Below are 23,915 nucleotides of genomic sequence, written 5' to 3' on the forward strand. Positions count from 1 at the left end.
ACGGTTCTTTTAAATTGTATTCATATTTCACAATATAACTTTTAACTATACTTTTGATCAAATAAATGCTGCCTGAGAAAAATACAGACCCCAAACTTTTGAACATTAGTGTATTTTATTTTACAGTTCAATTGTAGTAATATAGTACAGTATAAATATATTCATTTATTTGTATTGCATATTGTCAGACTCTGTTTCATGTTTTGTGTGTGTTCCTGTCTCCATTGTGTTCTCTCCAGGTTTTCCCCATTTGCAAAAATTTGATTCCCAGGTGTGTCTAGTCTGTAATCCCATTTGTCTATTTATTTAGAGTCTTCCCATTACCCAGTTCTTCATCAGCTTTTAAATGTCTTCTGAGTTCCTGAGAACTCTTTGAATTAAAATTCCATGTTGAAGAAATCTCCTGTGTCTCCTTGCTGATCATGGTCCTGTGTAGCGTGACCCATATATTTTTATTATACTGTATATTTTTACATTTAATTTTGCCACTTATGGAAATGTAAAAAAAAGACAAAACCCTAACACCTTGAAAAATGTAGTTTAATACTTATAATAGCCTCTGGACATCCCATTAAAGATCAAGAATATTTATTGTATTTTTCTGGGATAACCAGCTTGTTATTGTGAAACTCAGTCTACCTGCACTGTTCTCCTTGGTGTTTCCAACCTGCTGCCTAATGATTGAAATCCTAGGCACATTAATGTTATTATGTGTACTTGTATCCAAATTTGCCTGACTGACAGCCACCACATAAACCTGCATAAAAACCGCATTATGAAACTGAATCACACACGCACTTAACATGTGGCTTGACAACCACAACTAAAACATATCACAACAGTATACCAAGACTTAATTGCAGTGCAGGAATGACAGTTTGTGAGACATTATTAATGTAACCCACACTGAGCTTATGTTTAATTTTTTACAGCAACTAGTCAGCAGCCTGTCTGAAACACCTTTAACAAATGAAAGCAGCTCAAGAATGCTGATTTGAACAATAGCACAGACATGCTATTATTCCAGCAAAATAGAATAAATATGTTTTTTCTTTGCCATATAATGTGCATTCTGAAAGAGATTCTTTACATTTGTAAAACACTGGGGTTGGACAAATTCATTTTCTCCACTGAAAGTCTTTTCAGGCGACACAACAATGTGCAATGTCTCCTGCAATGTTAATGTGGCACAAACCAGAGGAAATGGGGTCAATTAGATGTCCGACCTCACCAGGCATCCTGCATCTACACGTAAAGCACCTAAACAGCATTACAAAGACCTTTACTGGATTACAAGAGCAAATGTTTTTGTCTGCGGACATCCTACCCATTGTCTCTGACATCTGACATGGGCCATGTCCTCGCTATTGGCACACTCTAATCTCGCTCTGTTCCTGGGAGAACGCAGAGTAACTGCAACACCATTATCTAATGATGGGGCTGAGATGCCACCCTCAGAAGATGTATATTTAGAACAGGCCCCAGGGTGCTCTTTAGGAGGTTAACATCCACTGACCCTGATGCGACCTTCTCTCTGGCACGCTGCCCGACCCATTGGACTTGGCTTTGTTTCTTAAAAGCATTGTTAGAAAGAGCCAGACATCAAGAAAACATACCTGGAGTCGTGAGGGGACACATTTCCATCCATATTTCCAGTTGGATATATTATATTATATATTTCAGTGAATCTGTAAGCTGCACAGACAGAAGACTCACTATTACTTAACATCAGTGTGCTGTGGCGGCAAAAAGAAAAGAAAAAAAAAGCATGTTTTAAAGTGTTGAGCATGATGAACTCTTTATGACATGATGGCTTCTCTCATGAATATTAATTAGTAGGTCACGCTGACATAAACTTTCTGGGCTGCACAAACACATTTGCTAATTAATATTCATAAGCCCTTGCCATAGTGGGATCTGTAAACTTCCTGTCTGGTGGAGATACGATATTTAGCATCAAATAACACTTTTAAATCATTTTAAAAATCACCAAATCATTAAACGTTATAATTTATATTAACATTATATGAAGAACACCACATGTTAAAAGATTTGTAAAAATATTTTGAAAGCAATTTCATATTCTCATCAAGGCCACATTTATTTCATAACCCCCCCCCCCCCCACACACACACACACAGTAATACTGTGAAATATTTTTTATTTAATGTATTTTTAAATATAATTTACTCCTGTGATGCAAAGCTGAATTTTCAGAACTCATTAGTCTTCAGTGTTACATGATGCTTCAGAAATCATTCTAATTCATGCATTTATACTAATTAACATTTAACTTTATTATTTTTTATCAATGATAAAAACAGCTGGACTATAACATTTTGGTGGAAATTAATGATTTCAGATTCTTGATCAGGATTCATTGATGATTTAAAAATGTCAAAAGAACAGCATTTTTAATAATTTTTGTATTTACTGTCACATTTGCTCAGATTAATGCATCTGCTAAATAAGAGTATTAATTTGTGGGAGAAAAGTGTATAGGGGAGAATATTGCAGGATTGCAACCATATTGTTAATGCAAAGATTTCAAATGTGTAACATTATTAAAACTAGTCAAAATTTGTCCACACATGGCAAAAGTACTGGTTTGAAAAGATACAGATTAAATAAAGTCACCCAGTTGCCCATAGAGATGCCAGAAGGACATAGTATGTATCTAAGAACAAGTTCAGCGAAATCAGCAGTCCTCCTATCTGTTCCGGACCATACAGCTACCAACCAATCAGCCAACTACAGCTCAATTGTGACAGTGTAACCCTGAATGTTTGACTAAGTACAATTGAGGTCATTGGCTCTCCACTTATGGTGGCCTTGTTGACAGGTCTGTATGTGTGTGTGTGTCAGGATAGCAAGTGACACCGAACAGCACGCTCCCACAGCCCCTCCTCTCACTTCACTCGTCCATCCGTCACAGCCATGATCTTTAGCTTCATTAGCATGAGAATGGGGAATGATGAGATAGCATGCATCAAATGCCAGCCACCCGAGAGACGGCAGCAAAGCACTGCCCACCCCTGATACACACACACACACACACACACACACACACACACAGAGTGCCAGAAGACTTTTTTAAGAAGACATTTTTAAGAAATAGTTGCACATTTGCCACCAACACACACACACACCATATAGCTCTATCATCGTAGCTCAGAGCAACTGCCAGATATCTTCAAACTGGTTTGCACTCTGTCGTCTTAAGTCACTGCAACTAGTTCAAAGAGTCGCCCTGCTAACATTCACTTCTGTTTGAGATCTGCTGACTTTTTCAATGTATGCAAAGCGGATAGTGGATGTTTAAAATGTGATAAACATTCAAAGAGGCACACACTTCTTGCTTCTGATGCTAAATGTGTTCAATTTATAATAAATAATATTTAAATATTTAAAACGAAATATGTAAATATAAAAAATTGATTTGATCAAATATGTTCTAACCACATTCTCTAGGCTCCATCACGCAAGTAAGTGTTGTCCTGCATTATATTTGTCATCAATAAACTGTATGAAATATGAAATGTAAGATGACCCCACATAGGTCTGTGATGGAGCAAGTGCATTAAATTTGTTAATAATTTTAATGTGTTATTTTTAACCTTAATTAATAAATCCAATTAACATGTTAGATTAATATAATTAAAAGAATATATATATATATATATATATATATATATATATATATATATATATATATATATATATATATATATATATACATACACACTATGTTTTCAGTGTGGATAGTACACGTTTTTTTAAACAAAGATGCATCATAATAATTTTTTTAACATAATTAAATATATATATATATATATATATATATATATATAATATATATATATATATATATATATATATATATATTAGACTATAAATTAATTACAAATATTAAATAATATACATGTATATATAATATATATGTAATATCAATTTAAAAATATTTTATATTATCAGAACTTTCATCATCATTATTAACATCATTAAAAACATATTTCATAATATATAATGAAAGTGCAAAGTGACTATGCTGTAGCTATTCATGGCCTTCTATGCTTTTATTTTTTGAAGAAAAAACTGTGGAATATTTACTTTTGTGTTCAGGAGAAAAATGCATGTCATATATCTTTGAAAAAAATGAAGATGAGTAAATAATCACAATATTTTCATTTTGTGGATGAACATAAGTTGCTAAACTAAAGGGGAACTGATTATACTGTGTGCACTATATCCATGGAAGTGTTCAGTGACTGAATTTAACAGCGCTCTTGCATCATCTCATGCAACAAACGTGAAATGTACTCTGCACGAATCTGTCTGTGTGTGTCTCTGTGTGTGTGTGTGTGTGTGTGCGTGTGTCTGAGTCATGCACAGATGACATTAACATTTATATATGGACTGTAGACAAGATAACACAACAATCTACCTTCAGTATTATCATACAATAAGTGCAATGTGCCTGCAGAATACAGAATAAGAGAAGGAGAGAGATGAAGAGAGAGGGGCAGGGAGAAAGGGAGAGAGGCAAATTAATCATTTCATGACTTTCACAGGATGTAGAGATTGCTCACTGTTTTCTTGAAAACACCCTCATTAGTATATTTCCTCCAAATTAGGCAGCAGACATAAGCTAAAACGGTGCAATCTAGTGTAGTAGTGAGTTGAATTATGGGTAATGAGGTTATTGCCACTCTTTGTTAAGGACTCATGTTAATAATTCTTTGTTTGAAATTGTGCTGTTTTTATTCTTATAGTACAGGATGTACATTGACAGACAAAGACAAGAGTAAGATATTAGAGGTTAGTTTACATTAAATTAACATTATATCTGTTACTCATGAGTGAATAGAATTTTAAGCTTATACATTTTTACAGGGATTTCTTTCCACGTTCTATAATTGATTTGGACATGGACATTTAAAAATAAAGGTTAAAGAACCACTTTGGTAACCTTTCAGTGAACAGTTCTTAAAAGAACCATTTTCCCATTATTAAAGTTTCATTATTTCCATTGATGGCTACATGAGGAACCTTTAACATCCATGAAACCTTTCCTTTGTAGAAAAGGTTCTTTAAAGTAGAAAAAAAGTCTCTTTAGATTATTTTGTACTTTTGAAGACCTTTCCCTATAAGGTTCTTTGGGGAACCTAAAAATGGTTTTGAAAATCATATTTTGCCATCTTTATTTTTAAGAGAACCACTGGAATGGTTCCAGTGTAGATTCAAACTTAGATAAGAGTGTAGATTCAAATTTATTTCAGATAAATGCCCCCCCCCCCCCCCCCCCCAAAAAAAAAGACAATTGACAAAGTTTTTTAACTAACAGCAATTAAACAATAATTCATAATATTTTGGGAGGCCTAACTGCAGCTGTAGTAATTACTGAGTTTAAAATATCATTTTAAGTTCACATTTAGATTTCTGTTTTTCATTTGGCTACTGCTAGAGTATGCAAATAAGGTCTGCAAACAAACCCTTAAGATGAAAGGACAAATCTTTTATAAAGGACTGTTACTCTTTTTCAAATCCTTCCACCTCCTCTATCTGTAATTAGGGAGGCAGAGGAAGATGATATTTACTGTAATTGGCTTCTCAAACATCTTAATTAGCAGAAATCCAATAAAATGCAGCTCATTAAGAAATGCTTTGCCATGTGATACATCAGTAGGTTATTTCCTTGGAAACTTGATAGAAAGCGAGAAAAGCTGCAGTTCCTCCTTATATAAGAGCTCAGAGTTTTCTCTCTGAAACAGATGTATCGAATGTTATGTGGACACAGCTGTTGAGGTCCATCTCCAGTTGTGCTGCCGCCTCCTAATGACCTCTATATGTCGGTCACCCTTGCACATATTCACACACACATCAAAATAACACAGATCGTCAAGTACGGCCCCTTGATCCGCACAGTCTCATGGGGCCAGAAGCTCGCTCACACACACACACACACACACACACACACACACACACACACACACACACACGCACGCACACACACACACAGGTGTCTGAAAGTGCCTACGGTGGTGACTCAGTTGCTCTAATTCTATCATATCTCCTCCTGTGCCATATGGGAGTTGTACGTGAATGTACCTAATTACCATATAAAAGCAGGTCAAGTGTCCAGTATCCCAAAACATTGACCCTGTTTAGTGTCGTCTTAATGTCTTAACTCAGAGCCTGCCTTGAAAGCACTCTGACTGCTGTTGAACTTGATATTTTTTTTACTTATAATAACCACTGAAATAGAGGTAATAGCCTGAACGTGTTTTGTAAGTTGTTGTCAAGGGGCAATATTAATTAGAGATAAATTTTGGGGACATGCCCCTGGGCTCCCAGTCCTGGTTAAACGGCACATACACACAAAGAGATCTTCACTCTAATGCGTCAGTAATTTGTTCAGTGCTCAGGGAGGGTTTTCAATGCTGCAGGACCGCCACAAAAAAAAAAAAAAAAAAAAAAAAAAAAACCCAAAGACCCACATGGCTTCATCTCCAGACAGATATCAACCGCAGGCTCATTGTGAAAACACTATTCCAGTGATTCACACATCCAGTGCTATCATTGCAATCCATAGAATTATTATTATTTATTTTTTGTGTGACACCGTCTACCTCATTTAAGGAAACAGTATATGACATAAACAGTAAAAATTACAATTACAGTTGTATTTATTCTTATGACCCCTAAAAATTATTTAGGTCCTTAGAGGTAATGTGGTTAATCAAGATTGAGTTTCATGCAGCCTAACAGTTTGTTAATAATCTGAAGCTCAGTTGGAACAAAATACTATTATGTAAAGTAATAAATAAATCAATGAATAAATACATCTTTGAGCTTGGTTCAAATGAATAGACTGCAAGAGGCTGTAAACCTTTAGAATCTGAAGTTTTTAATCTGAAATACTCTCAAAAGTTTGCTGTCAGTGAGATCAAAAAAATTAATAAAAAATGAATAGTTTTATTAATTTAAGATGCATTAATTGATCACAAGTGACAGTAAAGACTTTTATAATGTCCCAAAACAGATCTATTTCTTCTCTTTTGAGCTTTCTTTTCAAAGAATCCTTGATTAAATGTATCACGGTTTCCATTAAATAATAAGCTCCACATTGGTTTTCCAAATTGCTAATAATAAGAAATGTTTCTTGAATATCAAATCAGCGGAATGATTTCTGAAGGATCATGTGACACTGATGTAATGGCTGTTGATTACATTTAAAATGACATTATTACATTATACAACATACATCTCGAATGATCGAGTCAGAAGAAGACAGTGATTTATGCAACCAAAAGTGCCTTGTGATTCAATCCACCTAGTTTTGGAAGAATCTTGATAATCCAAGATAGCTAAAGGACCATCTACCTAACATGCAATCTTTCTGCAAAAACTAGACTATCCAAACAATCAAACAACCAAAAAATAAAAAAATAAATGAATAAATAAAAATTCTCAATGAATATACTGCATATCTGACTGGCTCCATTGATTTGGGTCACACCCAGAAACACATTTTGAGTTTTATGAAATAAAAAGAAGAGTCTCAGCCAGTGTAAAATGAGTTACACTTCAATGGTTTGGAGTCTATAGAAACAAAACTAAAAAAATGATCATTAAAAGCAAAGATTTTCCTTTTAACTTCAGTGCACAGAACTGCAACATGGTTCAGGGTCAGAGTGACTCAAAATGATGGAGCATATAAATGCACGTTTTCAAAAATGATGACGTACCAACAGATTTTTCCTGAAACCCTCTACTCAATGAAATCCAATCACAAATTGACACTAGAGATTCGTGTTAATACCAGGTGTAAACAGCAATTGGTTTTGGTTGACCAATCATGATCGAATCACCCGAGACAGAGGCTAATACAGGTGTAAACAAGGCTAGAGTCAATGTGGTTCACAGCGCCTCATTCCAATGTGTGAATCTCTATCATCCTTACATCTCTTTATTTTATTTTTTTATTCTTTTCTAGTCATATATTTTATCAATATACATTTATAGATAACCTTGGCATTGCTAGCATCATGCCTCACCATCTGAACTACAGGAGCACTTCAGCATGTAAGCAGAATAAGCATTTTCTGCAATAGGCCTAACAGACCCAAACATACGTGACAAGCAATTAGCCATTGACAATCTGCTGTTTCTGAAGGTCCATCTGATTTTTCCATGTAATCTGTCTGAATCATCATAAGGACAAGACAGGAATGATTAAAAGGAAGGCTTTGTATGGTTAGGCTCCCAAAAACCTAGTTTCCTAAACCCACACAGCTGCAGTCTGTTCCTTTTGGCTCGGATTCCCCTGCCTTGTCAAGACACAGTTTAGAAGCAAAGCGAGATGTCAATATGCATTTCAGGAGAGTAGAGAAGCAGGCAGGAGTCACCTGGCTCACAGCGTGACAGATGCCCCACCGAACCGTCAGGAGAAAAAGTGCCACTGATAAACTCACGGCTGTCACACACATGCAAAGATGTCAACCCCTAGGGTTACTAGGTATATTATGAATATAGAAGGGTTGTGCAAAATGTATCTATCTATCTTGTTTTATTTGTCATTCTCTCTAATCCTTCTCCCGCTATCTAACCATCCATAGATTTCCAACCTGATCCACAGGTTGAATTATTAAAAATATAATATATATGTACAAAACGTTTGTCATAAAAAGCCATTTAAAAGTTTCTAGTTAATAATTTAACTGACAAACAAGGCTTTATCAACATGATACTTAAAGTTTCTAGTTAAAATTGTTTTATGTAAATTTCTTTGTTTCTTTCTTTTTTTGGAATTGTAATTAATTGTATTAATTCAAGTTGCAATTCTAGAATGGTATGAATGGTATTTTTAAATTCTATTCTTAATGGTGCATATATAAGTTCTGTATACTGTTGTTTTGCCAAACGTGTTAGAGTTAGTTTTTTTGTGTTTCTGACCCAAAAAAGACAAATGACTCAATTTGGTATGCATCTGCAGCACACGTGGCCATCTGCAAACCTGTATGTGTGTGTGTGCTGAGTGACCAAGTCCCAGGGTCTGATGGGGTTTCAGGCAGCAGCACAGGCTGCAGGAAAGATAAGATTCCTGGGTGGGTTGGCTGCAGGCAGGGGCCTCTGTGCCCTCCTCCACAGGCCTGTGGTGAGGAGAGGAGGGGAGCGTTATCAGCCCAGCACAAGGCAGGCTGGGTATACACTCCCCTCCCCCCTGCTTTTTTTACTTTACACTCTGTTTTACTTTCTCTCGCTTGGCAGAACTGTGCGAGCGCACCCCTGCTGTGTCTTCCTGCCCACGGGACCAATCTCCCCAAACGCCATGCTAAACATCTGCATGTATGTGTTTGAGCGAGAGTGTTTTCAGAAGAGTGGAATCGCAGGTGGAAAACAATTGTCTCTCTCCGGAGTTAAATATCAGGGCTGGGAGAGTTGAGGAAAGAGGAAGTGTGTCTGAGTATATTTCAGGTGTACAGCAGCAGCGGTCCATATCAATTGAACCCAGCGGTGCTACTGGTAACAAAAGCAGATGAACAGAGGGGGAAAAAATAAATCAAAAATCAAACAATGCATGCCAACTGACAGAAAGCAATCCAAGCAATCACTCCACCACCGCAATTTCCTACTGATGAAAATGAATGCAAGTTCTCCAACAGCCTGCTAATAACAAATTAGCCTGTTTGTTAGGGGAAAATGTAATCAGCATGAAGAGGTGAAAAGATACTTGAAGGTTAATTGGAAGCAGCCCTTCTGTAAATGTCAACAGAAATTTAGGGTCTGCTCTCAGAAACCCTTTCTTGGGATAAGCTTTCTCAGACCGTGATGTTGCTGGATCTAAAAGCCCTCTTCTCTCGCTTCCTCAGAGAACAAAGAGCAGGGTGAATGAAAACATGGAGAACAAAAACCTGATATACTTTCTCTGTTTGGGAGAGACTCTGTTCCAAAACCTGCTGTAGTGAACTGACTTTCTGACAGATTTTCCTTATTTTTTTAGAAGGAAATATTTGCGCATGTATATATACACAAAAGTTTCAGGGTCAGCAAGATTTATTTTATTTTTTAGGAAATAGATTTATTTAATCATCATGGATGCATTAAATTGTTCAAAACTGACAGTACAGACATTTACAATGTTACAATGTATGAAAAACAATGTATCGTGGTTTCCACTAAAATATCAAGCAGCACAACTGTTTTCACAATGAACAATTATAAAAATTAAATTAAGACCAATCACAAGAAAGGTTTCTTATGTTGATACAGTATGCAGCAAATCAACATATTAGAATGATTTGTGAAGGATCATGTGACACTGAAGACTGAACGGCTGCTGAAAATTCAATATAGCCCTTAAAATGACATTTTATAATATATTACAATGAAAACAGGTAATTATAAATCAATATTTCTTTTTAATATATATAAATAAAATAAATAAAATAAATGCAGCCTTGCACATAAGGTATAATATATATATATAAATAATAATTATATATATATATATATATATATAATAATTATATATATATATATATATATATATAATAATTATATATATATATATATATAATAATTATATATATATATATATATATATATATATATATATATATATATATATATATATATATATATTATTTTGTGGACCCCAAACCCTTTAACAACTTTAGCTGTTATTTAGATTTTTTGAGAATTAGGCATATGCAATATTGGACCCACCAGTGGGTCCCCATAGTTGATGTGGTTAAAAGCAGTGTATTTAACATATCAAATAATAAATACTTGCTAATAAAAATATATGATGACATAAAATGTTTTGTGATATTTAAAAAATGCTTTTTTCCCCTTCAGTTCTGATACACAAAATCTTCCCTGATTGAGAAGGAGAAGAAAAAAAACACTTTTGAGCTTAAACTGTCACTGGCAGCCAAAACAGACAGTCCGGCTTGTTAAGCAGTAATTTATGTGGTTCAATACCTATTGGTTGGAAAAGATGGAGAACAAAGGGACTGGATGTTCAGACCTATCTAAACTTAAAGCATAAGTAATCCAGACCTTGATGAGCAAGATTTACTGTTAAATCAATGCCTAAATCTACCGCAGGGAACAAAACAGACAAAACAGATACACTAGGCCAGTTAATACATGGAACGCTGGGGGATAATCTGAGATGAAAAAGGCCATTTTAATCTAATAGTGTGCGCTGGCACAAATATTGGTAAAGCCAATGTCTGCATTGCCATCAAAATGACCTGGCCAGAATTCTGTTGGTTTTAAGACGATGTGGAAATCAAAGCATTCCATCAGCCTTATGTGCCAGACCCTTGCACATCACTAAAGCCGCCCGAGTGACAGCAGCTGTCAATATATCGATGGGATGTCCAGAAGTCTGTTAGGTTTCTGACGCATGCAGACGATGAACTGCCAACCCTGTGACTATCTGTCCCCTCCTTTAGCGTTTGCGTTCCTCCAACTCTAACCTCAGACGCAGGCCAAGATGAAACGGAAAACACCTGTCCTGTTCAATCTGCCGTATCAGCTGCACACACGAAGCAGAGTCGCACGGCCAGATGAACATGTGATGAAGAGAGAGGAAGTGGGGGATGGAGGTGATGGAGTGAGAGCAAGAAGAGGTTAACCAGATAGAAAGAGAGCAACTCTAGCTGCGCTAATGTCGCCTTCTAATACTTTTCATTAATTAAACCCACAAACAATAGTGTTTCCCAGGCAACCGGTTACCTTCGATACATGCAATCTCAAAACACGCCAGACACCTGGGAATCCGTTAAACACGCCACAGCACATCCACAACACACTGAACAGGAAACATCACAAATGAGAAATTTATCTGAATTAGACTGTGACAGCAATGTGGGGAAATCAGTTTTTGGCGTTAATGATTTCTGGCTTCTAAAAATAATGTGATACCGGCACGCTGCATCTGTATTAAGTGGAAAAGGACAGCTGTATCTGAAATTCTGGAGATTTAATTGCTTCTGAATTGGCTTGGCATCAAGCATGAGCCACTGAAACAAACACTTGGTGCTTTTCAGGAAGTCACAACATGCTGCTGGTCTTTAGCGAATTGCAGTTTTGCAGATAAGGATAGAATCCCATTGACCAACAAATTAAATCAGAAGAAAAAGATAAAAAAAAAATCAAGCTCACATCACAAAAAAATACTTAATAACCCTTGAAAGTGCCATATCACAAAAATGGTAATATAATAATAATAATGATTTGTAATATATTCATTAACTTTTACTATTTGTATACTCACCGACATTTTTATATAATTCTATAAATCTATCTGCCTATTGATCTATATTTAAAAAGGGGGGGGGGGGTGGGGGGTGAAATGCTCGTTTTCACTCAATATCCTGTTAATCTTGAGTACCTATAGAGTAGTACTGCACCCTTCATAACTCCAAAAAGTCTTTAGTTTTATTAAATTTAAATAATATTTCACAAAAGCATAAGATACTTCTATAAAAACTGATCCCAAACTTTTGAACAGCTGTGTATACACACACACCTACATAAAAATATGCATAATATAAGTCTTTTTCACAGAAACAGAGAAAACGCATCACTTTTTTAATATCTGTTTGTGCTCATACTGAAACTCTTTCCTGTGTAATTGATTTAGAACTTTGTACCACAGAAATCTGAATAAATTCAAAAACAAGCATCTCTTGATCATCACAGAGGCTTCTAGACACAAATCGAAAACACACATTTTCATTTGGCTTCTTTGTGATGTTGTGCAAGTGGGCTGTGATCCGTGTACGTGCCAGCAACATCTCAGAGCCTCTGCCAGGTAGATTAGCTCAGAGAAGCGAAGCAGAACCGCGCCTCTGATGCGCCGTGGACGTATGCAAATGCCCAAGAAACGCACAAACAATTCAATCACTTGCCTTCCTTTCTGGGACGCATGCACAGACATGATATCTGAAGTTTCAACAAGCTTAGAGAAGCTAAGAACCAGTTTCAGACACACAGAAACTTCTCCTGTAAGTTGTGTTTACAAAGTGCTTTGGTAACAGGCCCTTGAGAGCGGGAACGGATACAAAAATTGCTCGTCAGTCTAACAACTAAGCGGGTTTAGAGCAAATATTAAATCTTTTTTATCAAAACGCCATGATTTTGTTGTGCGTTAATCCCAGTGTGATCTTTTAAGACATAGTGCTAATCATTTAAAAACAGTGTTAAGTGATATTTTCTAGGATCTAATAATTGTTGGCAATTGTAGACAGGAATAACCAGTAGTAAGTTGTCAATCTGTAGAGATTTTGGACTATTAACTCAATTGCCGTTACATACTTATGTAACATTGCTGTACTACGTGGTCACGAAACCCTATTGTTGTGGGCATTGATTGGTTAAATACACATAATTGTATGTGTCAAAAAGCTTGTCTTTGCAAGTATCCTTATAAACACAATAATTTAGGTCTTAAGTGAAAGCAAACAGTTGAGAAAGAAAGCATGTGTTGAATCTGGGAGCTCTTAAAGTGACAGCAGTATTATATTCCTGCTTTCTGCCAATCATTCTAATCAGACAACAAAAATCTCTCAATGCTCTTAAATCACTTTTGTAAACTTTAAAACGAAGACATTTATCATTTATTTTCACAGTGGGGAATATGCAGTGTTTTTATACATTTGATTGCTTTGTTCGATATATAGCATTTCTTATTTATTTGTTCTACTGTAGCATTTTTGTCCTCTTACTTGTATTTATTTTCTTACTCTTATTTAATCGCTGACTGTTTTCTTGGTTTCAGTGAGCTAGAGTTGTTGTTATTTTTTTTTAAATGTTGGCTAGTATTAGTTTATTGTGATATTGACACTGGTGACAAGACTTATAAGATTTCTATGTTATCAAAATGTTGATATCATAAAGACCATATTAAAAGCAAAAGTAACTATATTGTGATATACTGTATATTACAGTTATCGTGAAATAAAATGAATCATATCGTGATATAAGGTTTTGGTCATATCACCCACCCCTAGGATCTATGTAAACCCATTTCTGTCACAGAACAGAAAAAAGGTAATAGTGATTTTAAAATGACAATTCAGACTTCTATTCTTATCATTTGTACCGAGATTTAAACTCAGAATTGCAATTATTATTATATTTTTGCAATTCTGAATGTATATTATTTGCTTTTTGATTCTTATTTTCTCAGAATTCTGAGTTTAGCAACTGTTTGTTTTTCCTTTTTTTATTTCATAATTCATAATTCTTTTCTTGCAACTGTGGGTTTATACCTCTACCGATTCTGAATTTGTATCTCCCAATTCTGATTTTTTTTGTCTCAGAATTTCAAGAAAAATGTCAGAATTGTGAGATATAAAAGCCGAATTCTGACTTTGTTGCAATTACCATTTTTTTTCTCATGGTGGACAGAAACTTCCATAAGGATCCTATCAGCGGACTAACTGTCAGCCAATTAACACTCCAAACAAACTATAAATCTGGCACCACCTTTATCAGCTCATCTGTGTTTGTTAAGAGTAAGCCAGTTCGTTTTGAGCTACAGTACAGTAATATGCGATTCACAACATGTCTTGCGAACGTGCCGCCCACATAATTGTGCCACTCTGATACAAGCTAATGATTTGATGAACAAATTATTGATCTAATGGTCTAAGCTGACGCACCACAGGTAGGCCGATAAATAAATAAGAATTCTCCATCTGTCCCGGATGGTGGACTCGTCAATCTTGGGAATTGCCTCTGGAGTGCTTCGGTTAGTTAACATTTTAGAAAACCGTCACCCCATTAATAATAAAGCCATATTAACATAAGTGAATTCCTCCACTGTGTAGGATTCACTGAGGCAGTTATTAAAGTCCAATTTGGCCCCATTAATAATGCATACACCTTTGACTCTCCAGTATCAAGATTATGTGGAATTACTGAGGGCATACATTATTTATCAGCGACATTCAATTGGGGACCTTGATGAGCCTTAATTGGTGGTTGGGGGTGTCATTAGGCTGTCTCTGATGAGACCTGTCAATCAACCCTCTTGTTCCTCTGATACACACACTTGTGCACATACCTGCCTGTATTCTCGATGCCACCTGTGCCACCTGTGCCTTGGCAGATGAGAGCGGCGGTTCCCCGCTGTTGCCGGGTTGCGTCCTGCCCTCTCGCTCTTGTCCGTCAGACCCATTTGAAGGGGTTTTTGGAGGGATCTGTATGCCACAGAGTGCAGTATGGACACCGGCCCCTGTGTCAGTCTGACCCTTCTCTTTCTATCAGCCTACCTGCTTTAAAAGTTAATGACTCCCAGCTCTTCTCGAGCCATGCCAGAAGGTTGTGGGGCGGTTAGACATACAATGCATCATTCTCCACGCACCTGTCCTGTCAGTAAGTCACACATGTCAGGATGGGGACTCGAGGCTGATTGAGGCACGTGCACGTTGTGTGTCACACTGAGAAGAGCTGACAGAAAATCAAAAATTAACAGTTATTCACGGAAGTTGAGTGATATAAGCGATTTTAATTTATTACTGTTTGATTCAAAAAGTGATTTACTTTTTGTAAATGTGATTTTTTTGTAAAAAGTGATTTACTTTATGTCTATGGTCATTTTCAAAAATCAAGTTTTTTTTCCCATTGTGCATTCCAATTAATCAAACTGCAGTTGGGTTATTTTGATTAGGTTAAAAAATAACCAAAGAACACAGCTAGCTAACACAATAAAACACAGTAAAAAAATGATAACAGTTACCCGTGTGTGTGTGTGTGTGTGTAAAATAACTGTACATGTGTGTCTTTATTTACACATAATAAATATATAGTACACACATATGTACTGTATAAACAAAAACTTTTATTTTTGATGTGAATAATATATATATATATATATATATATCCTCTTCCTGAACTGTCACCTTATCGTGTTGGAGATGTTTGAGTACCCGAATGATCCTAGGAGCTATGTTGTCTGGGGAGTTCAGGTATCTTGGGGTGTTGGTCAGGAGTGAGGGAAGGATGGAACGTGACATTGACAGACGGATAAGCAGCTTCTGCAGTAATGCGGTCGCTGTACCGGTCTGTCGTGGTGAAGAAGGAGCTGAGCTGTAAGGCAAAGCTCTCGATTTACCAGTCAATCTATGTTCCTACTCTCACCTATGGTCATGAGCTGTGGGTTATGACCGAAAGGACAAGATCCCGGATACAGGCGGCCGAAATGAGCTTTCTCCGTCGGGTGGCTGGGCACTCCCTTAGAGATAGGGTGAGAAGCTCGGTCACTCAGGAGGAGCTCAGAGTAGCGCGGTTGCTCCTCCACATCGAGAGGAGCCAGCTGAGGTGGCTCGGGCATCTATTTCGGATGCCTCCTGGATGCCTTTCCAGGGAGGTGTTCCAGGCACGTCTCACCTGGAGGAGGCCCCGGGGAAGACCTAGGAAACGCTGGAGGGACTATGTCTCCCGGCTGGCCTGGGAATGCCTCGGGGTCCCCCCGGAAGAGCTGGAAGAAGAGGCTAGGGAGAGGAAAGTCTGGGCGTCTCTGCTTAGACTGTTGCCCCCGCGACCCGGCCCGGGATAAGTGGAAGATGATGGATGGATGGATGGATGGATATCTATATATATATATATATATATATATATATATATATATATATATATATTATTCACATCCAAAATCCAGTTTTTGTTTATACAGTACATATGTGTGTACTGTGTATATTTATTATGTATAAATAAAGACACACCTGTACAGTTATTTTAGGTCTTTAGGTCAGTATGGTTATTTTAAATGATAATACTATTTCACTAAATTACAGTTTTTTCTTTATTTTTTGATCAAATAAATGCATCTTTGATGAGCAGAAGAAACATCTTTAAAAAAACTAAAAAAAATCTTACTGATCACAACATTTTGAATGGCAGTAAATATGTACAAAATATTTTAGATTTTAGGTTAAAATATGATTAAAACTATTAAATGTTTTTGTAAGATCTGACTTCATAATTGTATTATTTAGAAGAATCTCACAAGTGTAGAAATAAGTCTATATTAAAGTGAAATTCCAGGCAGAAATGCATGTCATGGGGCTTCTGTGTTCAGACAGCATGTACTGTACCTGACACAAATCAGTCGTGCAGGTTACCGTACTCACTCACAGAAAATGAACAGTGCGAGAGCAAGAAGAGGTAAAAAGCGAGGATTGCCGAAAAATGGAACATGTGAAAAAGTATCTTGGCATTTGAAGCTGTGCTTAAATAAGTTGGAAAGGAACATGGCTGATCCTGCTTATTAGCCAAGCTTCTTTCACACAGCTGCACTCTGGGTGAACAGAGGTGGGAGGATTAGTCTCTCCCAGCTTCTTTCTTATTAAAAAAAATCACTGATGAAACTGATGTGCAGAAATATTGTAATATAAATTTAGTTCATTGAATAAGCACACACTAGCAATAGTGGCCCTACAGAAACAAAGATGTCAAATCCCCCCAAAAACAGAACAACTACCAGCTGAGAAAATGTGCAAGTTATAAACAGCATGCTAGAGCTTATAGCTGTATTGCCTGGTGAATAACACACACAAATTGTGCTACAAAGATGTCAAAACAAGGCAAACAACTGCCATTTGAGAATGGTGATTTCTCAAAGAAGAAAAACAAAGGATCTGATCTACACCATCTTGCAAAACATCTTGAAGACACAACAGGGAGTGCCAGATTTTGACTTGCGGAGAAAAATAAAAAGTAAAAATTGGAGCTTAAAAGTCAGTTTACCTCTGACAGCAACCATGTGATTCAATGAATATCTGTTGTTTGCTCACTGTTTTTTACATTCCCAGCTTAACTCACTCACCAGACTCACAATGCAAGGACATTTTTTTGCCAGTTTTGAATGAAAAAGGCCTCCACTAAATAATCCTCCCTGTCTCTATCCATCACTTTAAATGTTACCTACTCTCCAATGGGATGCCATCGGATATAATTGGCAATGCATTTTAGTTCCTGACAATATAGAGGAGTCATTTTGCCCACATTCAAACAATACCAGAGCGGGATAAAGCCCATGTGTCAACTGTCCTCTCCATTACAGCATGCGCCGATTGCCTCATCTCCGTGGCCACCTCGTGCACATAATTGTTTTCTGCCGCTCTTCCTGCAGCCAAATTACACACGCTTCCTCCTCCCTTTGGCAGGGTGCAAGGAAGAGCACTGGCGATGGCAAACAAACACGCACATACATACACAAAATCCTCACAAGCTTCACTTTTCTCTTATCATCACTGTCTAAGGCTTAACGAAATACTGTGGCCAGAATATATCAGTCTTGTGCGCTCAGGCCTGAAAACACACATGATGCAACATTGGCACACACGGACTGATAAATTCTGGACACCGTTTTTCAAGATGTCAAATAGACAGAGACGCTGAGGCAGACATTATGAGAGAAAAGCACCAAACAGCGAAATGGGGAGAAAATATAATGTATTTCTAAAAGGTGGTTCCAATTCAGCTGTCACTTGTAATCAAATGTTTTGTAAAATTGACTTTTTAATGTTTTCTTTTTAAATCATACACGCCAACAAAACTGTTCTAGCACATTTGTTAAATTAACTTTACATTTGCTCATAATCTGGTGTCTGTCAAATTACCATATATCATATTCAAGGTAATGGGTAATGTGCTATACCATATGAGACCAAACACAATTCAAAACCTTTGTAATGTGGGATGGTGAATTGATGCAACACTAAAACAGCTGATGAATTTCTGAATTATGAAACTGCATGAGAGACTGCGGCGGTCCCTGTGCAGTCTGATCATTTCTAATCCATTTTCTAATCTACTCTGGATCATGTTTGTGTTGTACTTTTTAATGACATATTATGTATCGTATATACAGTGGCTCTGAAAAGTGGAGCCCAAAAGGGATCAGAATGTACTGGAAAAATACCGTACTATCTCACCCTAACTATCTTTGCCGCTTAAAATAGTAAACTTTTTTTTTTTCTTGCTATTTTAAACAGTGAAAAACAGTACCTGGAGGCTATAAAGTAAATAGTTATGTAAATGTAGGCATCAAATAATAATTTGCAATATAAAAAAAGGAATAATCAAATGATTAATCGCGATTAATCGAATCCAAAATAAAAGTTTTTGTATATTTAATATGTGTGTGTTTACTGTGTATATTTATTCTGTATATATAAACACACATATACATACATATATATTTTAATTTTTTTTTTACATGTGCGTACATGTATTATATTTATATTTATGTAATTTATGCTACATATACATTTTTAATATACAAATATAAACATTTACTTAAATATATACATGTATGTGTGTCTGTGTATGTATGAATGTATGTATATATATATATATATATATATATATATATATATATATATATATATATATATATATATATATATATATATATATAACTATACTGTATATAAATAAATAAATAAATATATATATATATATATATATATATATATATATATATATATATATATATATATATATATATATATATATATATATACATACATTCATACATACACAGACACACATACATGTATATATTTAAGTAAATGTTTATATTTGTATATTAAAAATGTATATGTAGCATAAATTACATAAATATAAATATAATACATGTACGCACATGTACGCATATATATATATATATATACATACACAAATATACACAGTACACATATATTATGTAAATAAAAACTGATACAGATACAATGTGTTTTCCTGATAGATGTATGTACAGAGTGACAAACAGACAGGGTGACAGAATGATGGAGCGAATGAACGAACAACAGACAGACAGACAGACAGATAGATAGATAGATAGATAGATAGATAGATTAGATAGATAGACTCTATTCAAAGAAACATAAGGATATACAGACATTTGATCCCACATTTATGATCTGCACACACACACACACACACACACACAAACTCCTACACACCCAAAGTTCATTCATTGTTCAGCACGAACTTAACCTCAGGTCAAAGTTGTTCTGTAAGTGATCTGCTCAGTATCTGCATGCAAATCCAGACTCACAGTGTGCTGTTATGCAATTTACAGTTTTATCACAATAATGATATGCAAAGGGGCCCATAAAGTTCAGAAAGTCTTCCTGCAGAATTCTACAGCTCACAATAGTCCTCTGCCATTTCAGTTCAGCTACTGAACAGAACTAAAGAGTTCTGTCCTGTCATCGCTGTCATTTATGCAATGCATAATTCATGTGTTTGCACTGCACATATGCATACATAACATGCAATGAGTGTGTTTTCACCATCCGAGCTTCCAACAGGGGATTTCGCCTTCCTCTCCTCTACATTAAAGCTGCCTGGTTTATATTCCACATTCCAAGTGTTGCACAAGATTACAGTATTACTGACCTTGGCTGACTGCATTCATTTTCCCAGAAGAGTCTTGAAGACGAGGAGGAATGAATCTCTGTGGTTCTGGAGAGTGGTAATACTCTGGTGTGAGGCTCTGTGCTGTTTCTCAGGGCATCTCACCCGCCCAATGAGAGGTGAGTCATTTTGTGGCCTTGTTAGAGGAGACTGAGGAGAAAGAGAGAGAGAGAATGAGAGTGAGAGAATTTGACAGGGCTATGTTGTTAATTGCTTCTTTGCAGGAGGCTTCGTCTTCACAAGGTCCCACTCCCCCTCCTCCTTGGTTTCTCATTGTACAAAGACGTACAGGTGGAGAAAGCATTACGAAAGGATTTGAGCCCACCGTGCACCTGCCCCCTGAAGCCAGCCAAACACAGACAGACACTTCAGTCCTTCTCTACAGGAGTCCTGCTCTGTGGCCACAAAATCTCTAAGATCCCTTTCTCTCATCTTTGCTATCGAATATTGTTGTCTTTTGTTGTGTTATCAAACTTGCTCTCCAGGATCCCAGAGGAAAGGTTTACTTCTCTTCCACAGCTCAGGAGATTGAATAGAAGTCTCTTGTCTTTCTGGAACTCAGCTTAGATGTTTATCCTAAAAGATCCAAAGGCAAATAAAAAGATATGAGTTAAACAATTACTGACATACAGCAATAGAACATAATATATATATATGTGTGTGGAATTCATGCGGAGAACCAAATCTGGGCACAATTTAAGACATTGTTGATATTAGTGGAGATGTTTAGATGTTTTCTTATAGGAGAAACATCTGAGAAGCAGGAAACCTACAAAGACATCTCAAGTCAATATCATTGCTGTATAGGAGAAGCATTAAATATACAACAATATATATACAACATATATATATATATATATATATATATATATATATATATATATATATATATATATATATATATACAGTACAGACCAAAAGTTTGGACACACCTTCTCATTCAAAGAGTTTTCTTTATTTTCATGACAATGGAAATTGTAGATTCACACTGGAGGCATCAAAACTATGAATTAACACACATGGAATTATATATGGAATTATATGCATAACAAAAAAGTGTGAAACAACTGAAAATATGTCAATATGTTCTCTTGATGAACTTCAAGAGGTAGTCTCCTGAAATGGTCTTCCAACAGTCTTAAAGGAGTTCCCCGAGAGATGCTTAGCACTTGTTGGCCCTTCTGCCTTCTGTCTGCGGTCCAGCTTACCCCTAAACCATCTCGAATGGGTTCAGGTCCGGTGACTGTGGAGGCCAGGTCATCTGGAGCAGCACCCCATCACTCTCCTTCTTGCTCAAATAGCACTTGATGCCTTCAGTGTGACTCTACAATTTTCATAGTAATGAACATAAAGAAAACTCTTTGAATGAGAAGGTGTGTCCAAACTTTTGGTCTGTACTGTATATATATATATATAATGTATATATGTGTATTGATGGATTTGTCATTGGCCTGATCGGGCCACTGCTGCATCCTCACTAATGTTTGCATGTGTTTTTATGCCTTGCCAGTTGAAACATTCATGTGATTTGAAAGCATTGAAACGCAAGAAGGCGCAATGAAACGCAAGACAACTCAATTTAGTACTTGTGCGTGTGTGTTCTGTGCACAAGTGCACACAAAGAGATCCACGTCTCAGGCAACGTCTCATATTTTCTTTCTGAATCTTCTTGCGCTTGAACGGACAAATACATATAAAAATATGTCACATACTTCTCTTGGTGACCATCCTTGAAAACAGTCAGTTATGTTTTAAGTTAACTTGAACAGCTGAGGAAGAAATAGGATGTGTCACTATATCACTATATTCGACGCATGCATTGTGTTTAAAGTGATCGTGCCTAATTTACCAGCTGCTGTCAGTGACCTTAAAGAGATGGTTCACTCAACTATCACAATGCATGCATGTGTTGTTGCTAATGCAGGAAGCGGTGTTCTGAAATAGAACCCGGATACGCTGCACCAGAAGAATGCACATGCTGTACATAAAACAGTCTTTGTAAACATGTTATATGATTTCAACAGAGAAGATTTTTTGCCCAGCCTTACTTATTTAACACCATACAGTTTAAACCAGTGAGACACTTCTGATATGGATGCTCTCTACTAATATGAAAATAATCTAAAACAACCTCCAAACACATGCCAAATAAATCAATGACTAGACCCTGGTATAGGTTCTCTCAAATTCCTCAAAGGAAGGCAACAAAACTAAACAAGAGGTTTGGGAACAAGGTAAGAAGGAGGCACCTGTAAACAATGCAGATCAAAGTGACCCAGCAACAGATAAATAAATCAGCGTATCTAAAATTAATATTACAGGTCAAGAGCTCACGGCTCAACGTGTGCTGTGGGCCAAACCTTCTAACGAACGCTGCTTTTAAAATCTTGATCCTTTTCTGCTGCCATAAACACCTCTCAGAGCCCGTGCTGCATCATGCCACGTGAAGCCCACTCAAACCAATAATAACCTGTAACCCTGGAAACGAGGCACAGGCGCCAATAATTCTCGGCACACACTTTCAACACGTGTGCGGCTGGTGCGACATGCTCCCTGAGTGTGAAATACAACAGGGACTCCGGCATTTTGAGGACAATTTCTTTTTAAGAGCCCTCCATTTGTATTTAAATAGAGATGGGAGCTGAGGGATAGAGAGGGAAAGAGCGAGAGTGGGAAAAAAGGAAAAGGAAGAGGATCCATCCGAGGGAGCCGTAGTTAAAGCAAAGATATAAAAACACTCAGTGCACTGTCAGGAATAAAAATAGATCTGCGCATATCCGCAGACACATACTGGCAGGGAGATCAAATACTGTATTGCTTCTTTATGGTCACTTAATCTGACCTCGGCTCACGGCAATGTATCCTAAAGGCCTCATTCCAGCTGTCCACCATATGCTGACATTCAAAACATGTCCTGAGTACCCCACAGGGGTCACTTCGAAACTACAGAAGGTTATGCAGTGAAAAAAGGGAAATTATAAATGTTTATATATGCGCACTGGTTGCAGCATTTTACTTTTATATCTCCTGTAAAGGAGATTTATTTGCCTCTCATCCCCTTAAAAGTGAGTCTTTTATGAGTGGGGCACCGCAGTGGGCTTGGGTAAGTGATGTGCTATGGCTGCTTGGAGGCCGAGGGATGTCCGCAGGGAGCATGAGCCCTCCAAACTCGCATCACATCTGCATTCAGCCCCATGCTTCACCTGCCTACCTCACTCTCTCTTTTCCTCTAAGGAGATCTAAAATAAGGATCAGGACGGATATTCAACCAGATTCTTACTGCACACCAGGCAGCACAGTGGAATGAATTGCCAATCCAAAACAGTACCATAATTGTTAATCATACAAGGGTAAAAAATAGTAGTTGAATTCAAAATGACACCACAAAAAAATAACAAAATGAATAACATTTCTGAGATTGAGTAGGAAAACTGAGTTATTGTTATCCAACAATGACATATTAAATT

At 36.6% G+C, this 23,915-nt stretch overlaps 1 protein-coding gene across 1 annotated transcript in view; it reads right to left on the bottom strand.

Moving 5' to 3' along the window:
* Positions 1-21,000, bottom strand: part of celf4 (CUGBP, Elav-like family member 4) — a 110,570-nt gene extending 89,570 nt beyond the window's left edge. The window contains exon 1 of the mRNA XM_026196581.1: positions 20,431-21,000. Coding sequence (XP_026052366.1) covers positions 20,431-20,449 — 19 coding nt within the window. The 5' untranslated portion in view covers positions 20,450-21,000. The remainder of the gene's footprint in view (positions 1-20,430) is intronic.
* Between the last annotated feature and the right edge of the window lie 2,915 nt (positions 21,001-23,915).

This window comes from Carassius auratus, chromosome 21 (genome assembly GCF_003368295.1).
Source record: "Carassius auratus strain Wakin chromosome 21, ASM336829v1, whole genome shotgun sequence".
Taxonomy (NCBI): domain Eukaryota; kingdom Metazoa; phylum Chordata; class Actinopteri; order Cypriniformes; family Cyprinidae; genus Carassius; species Carassius auratus.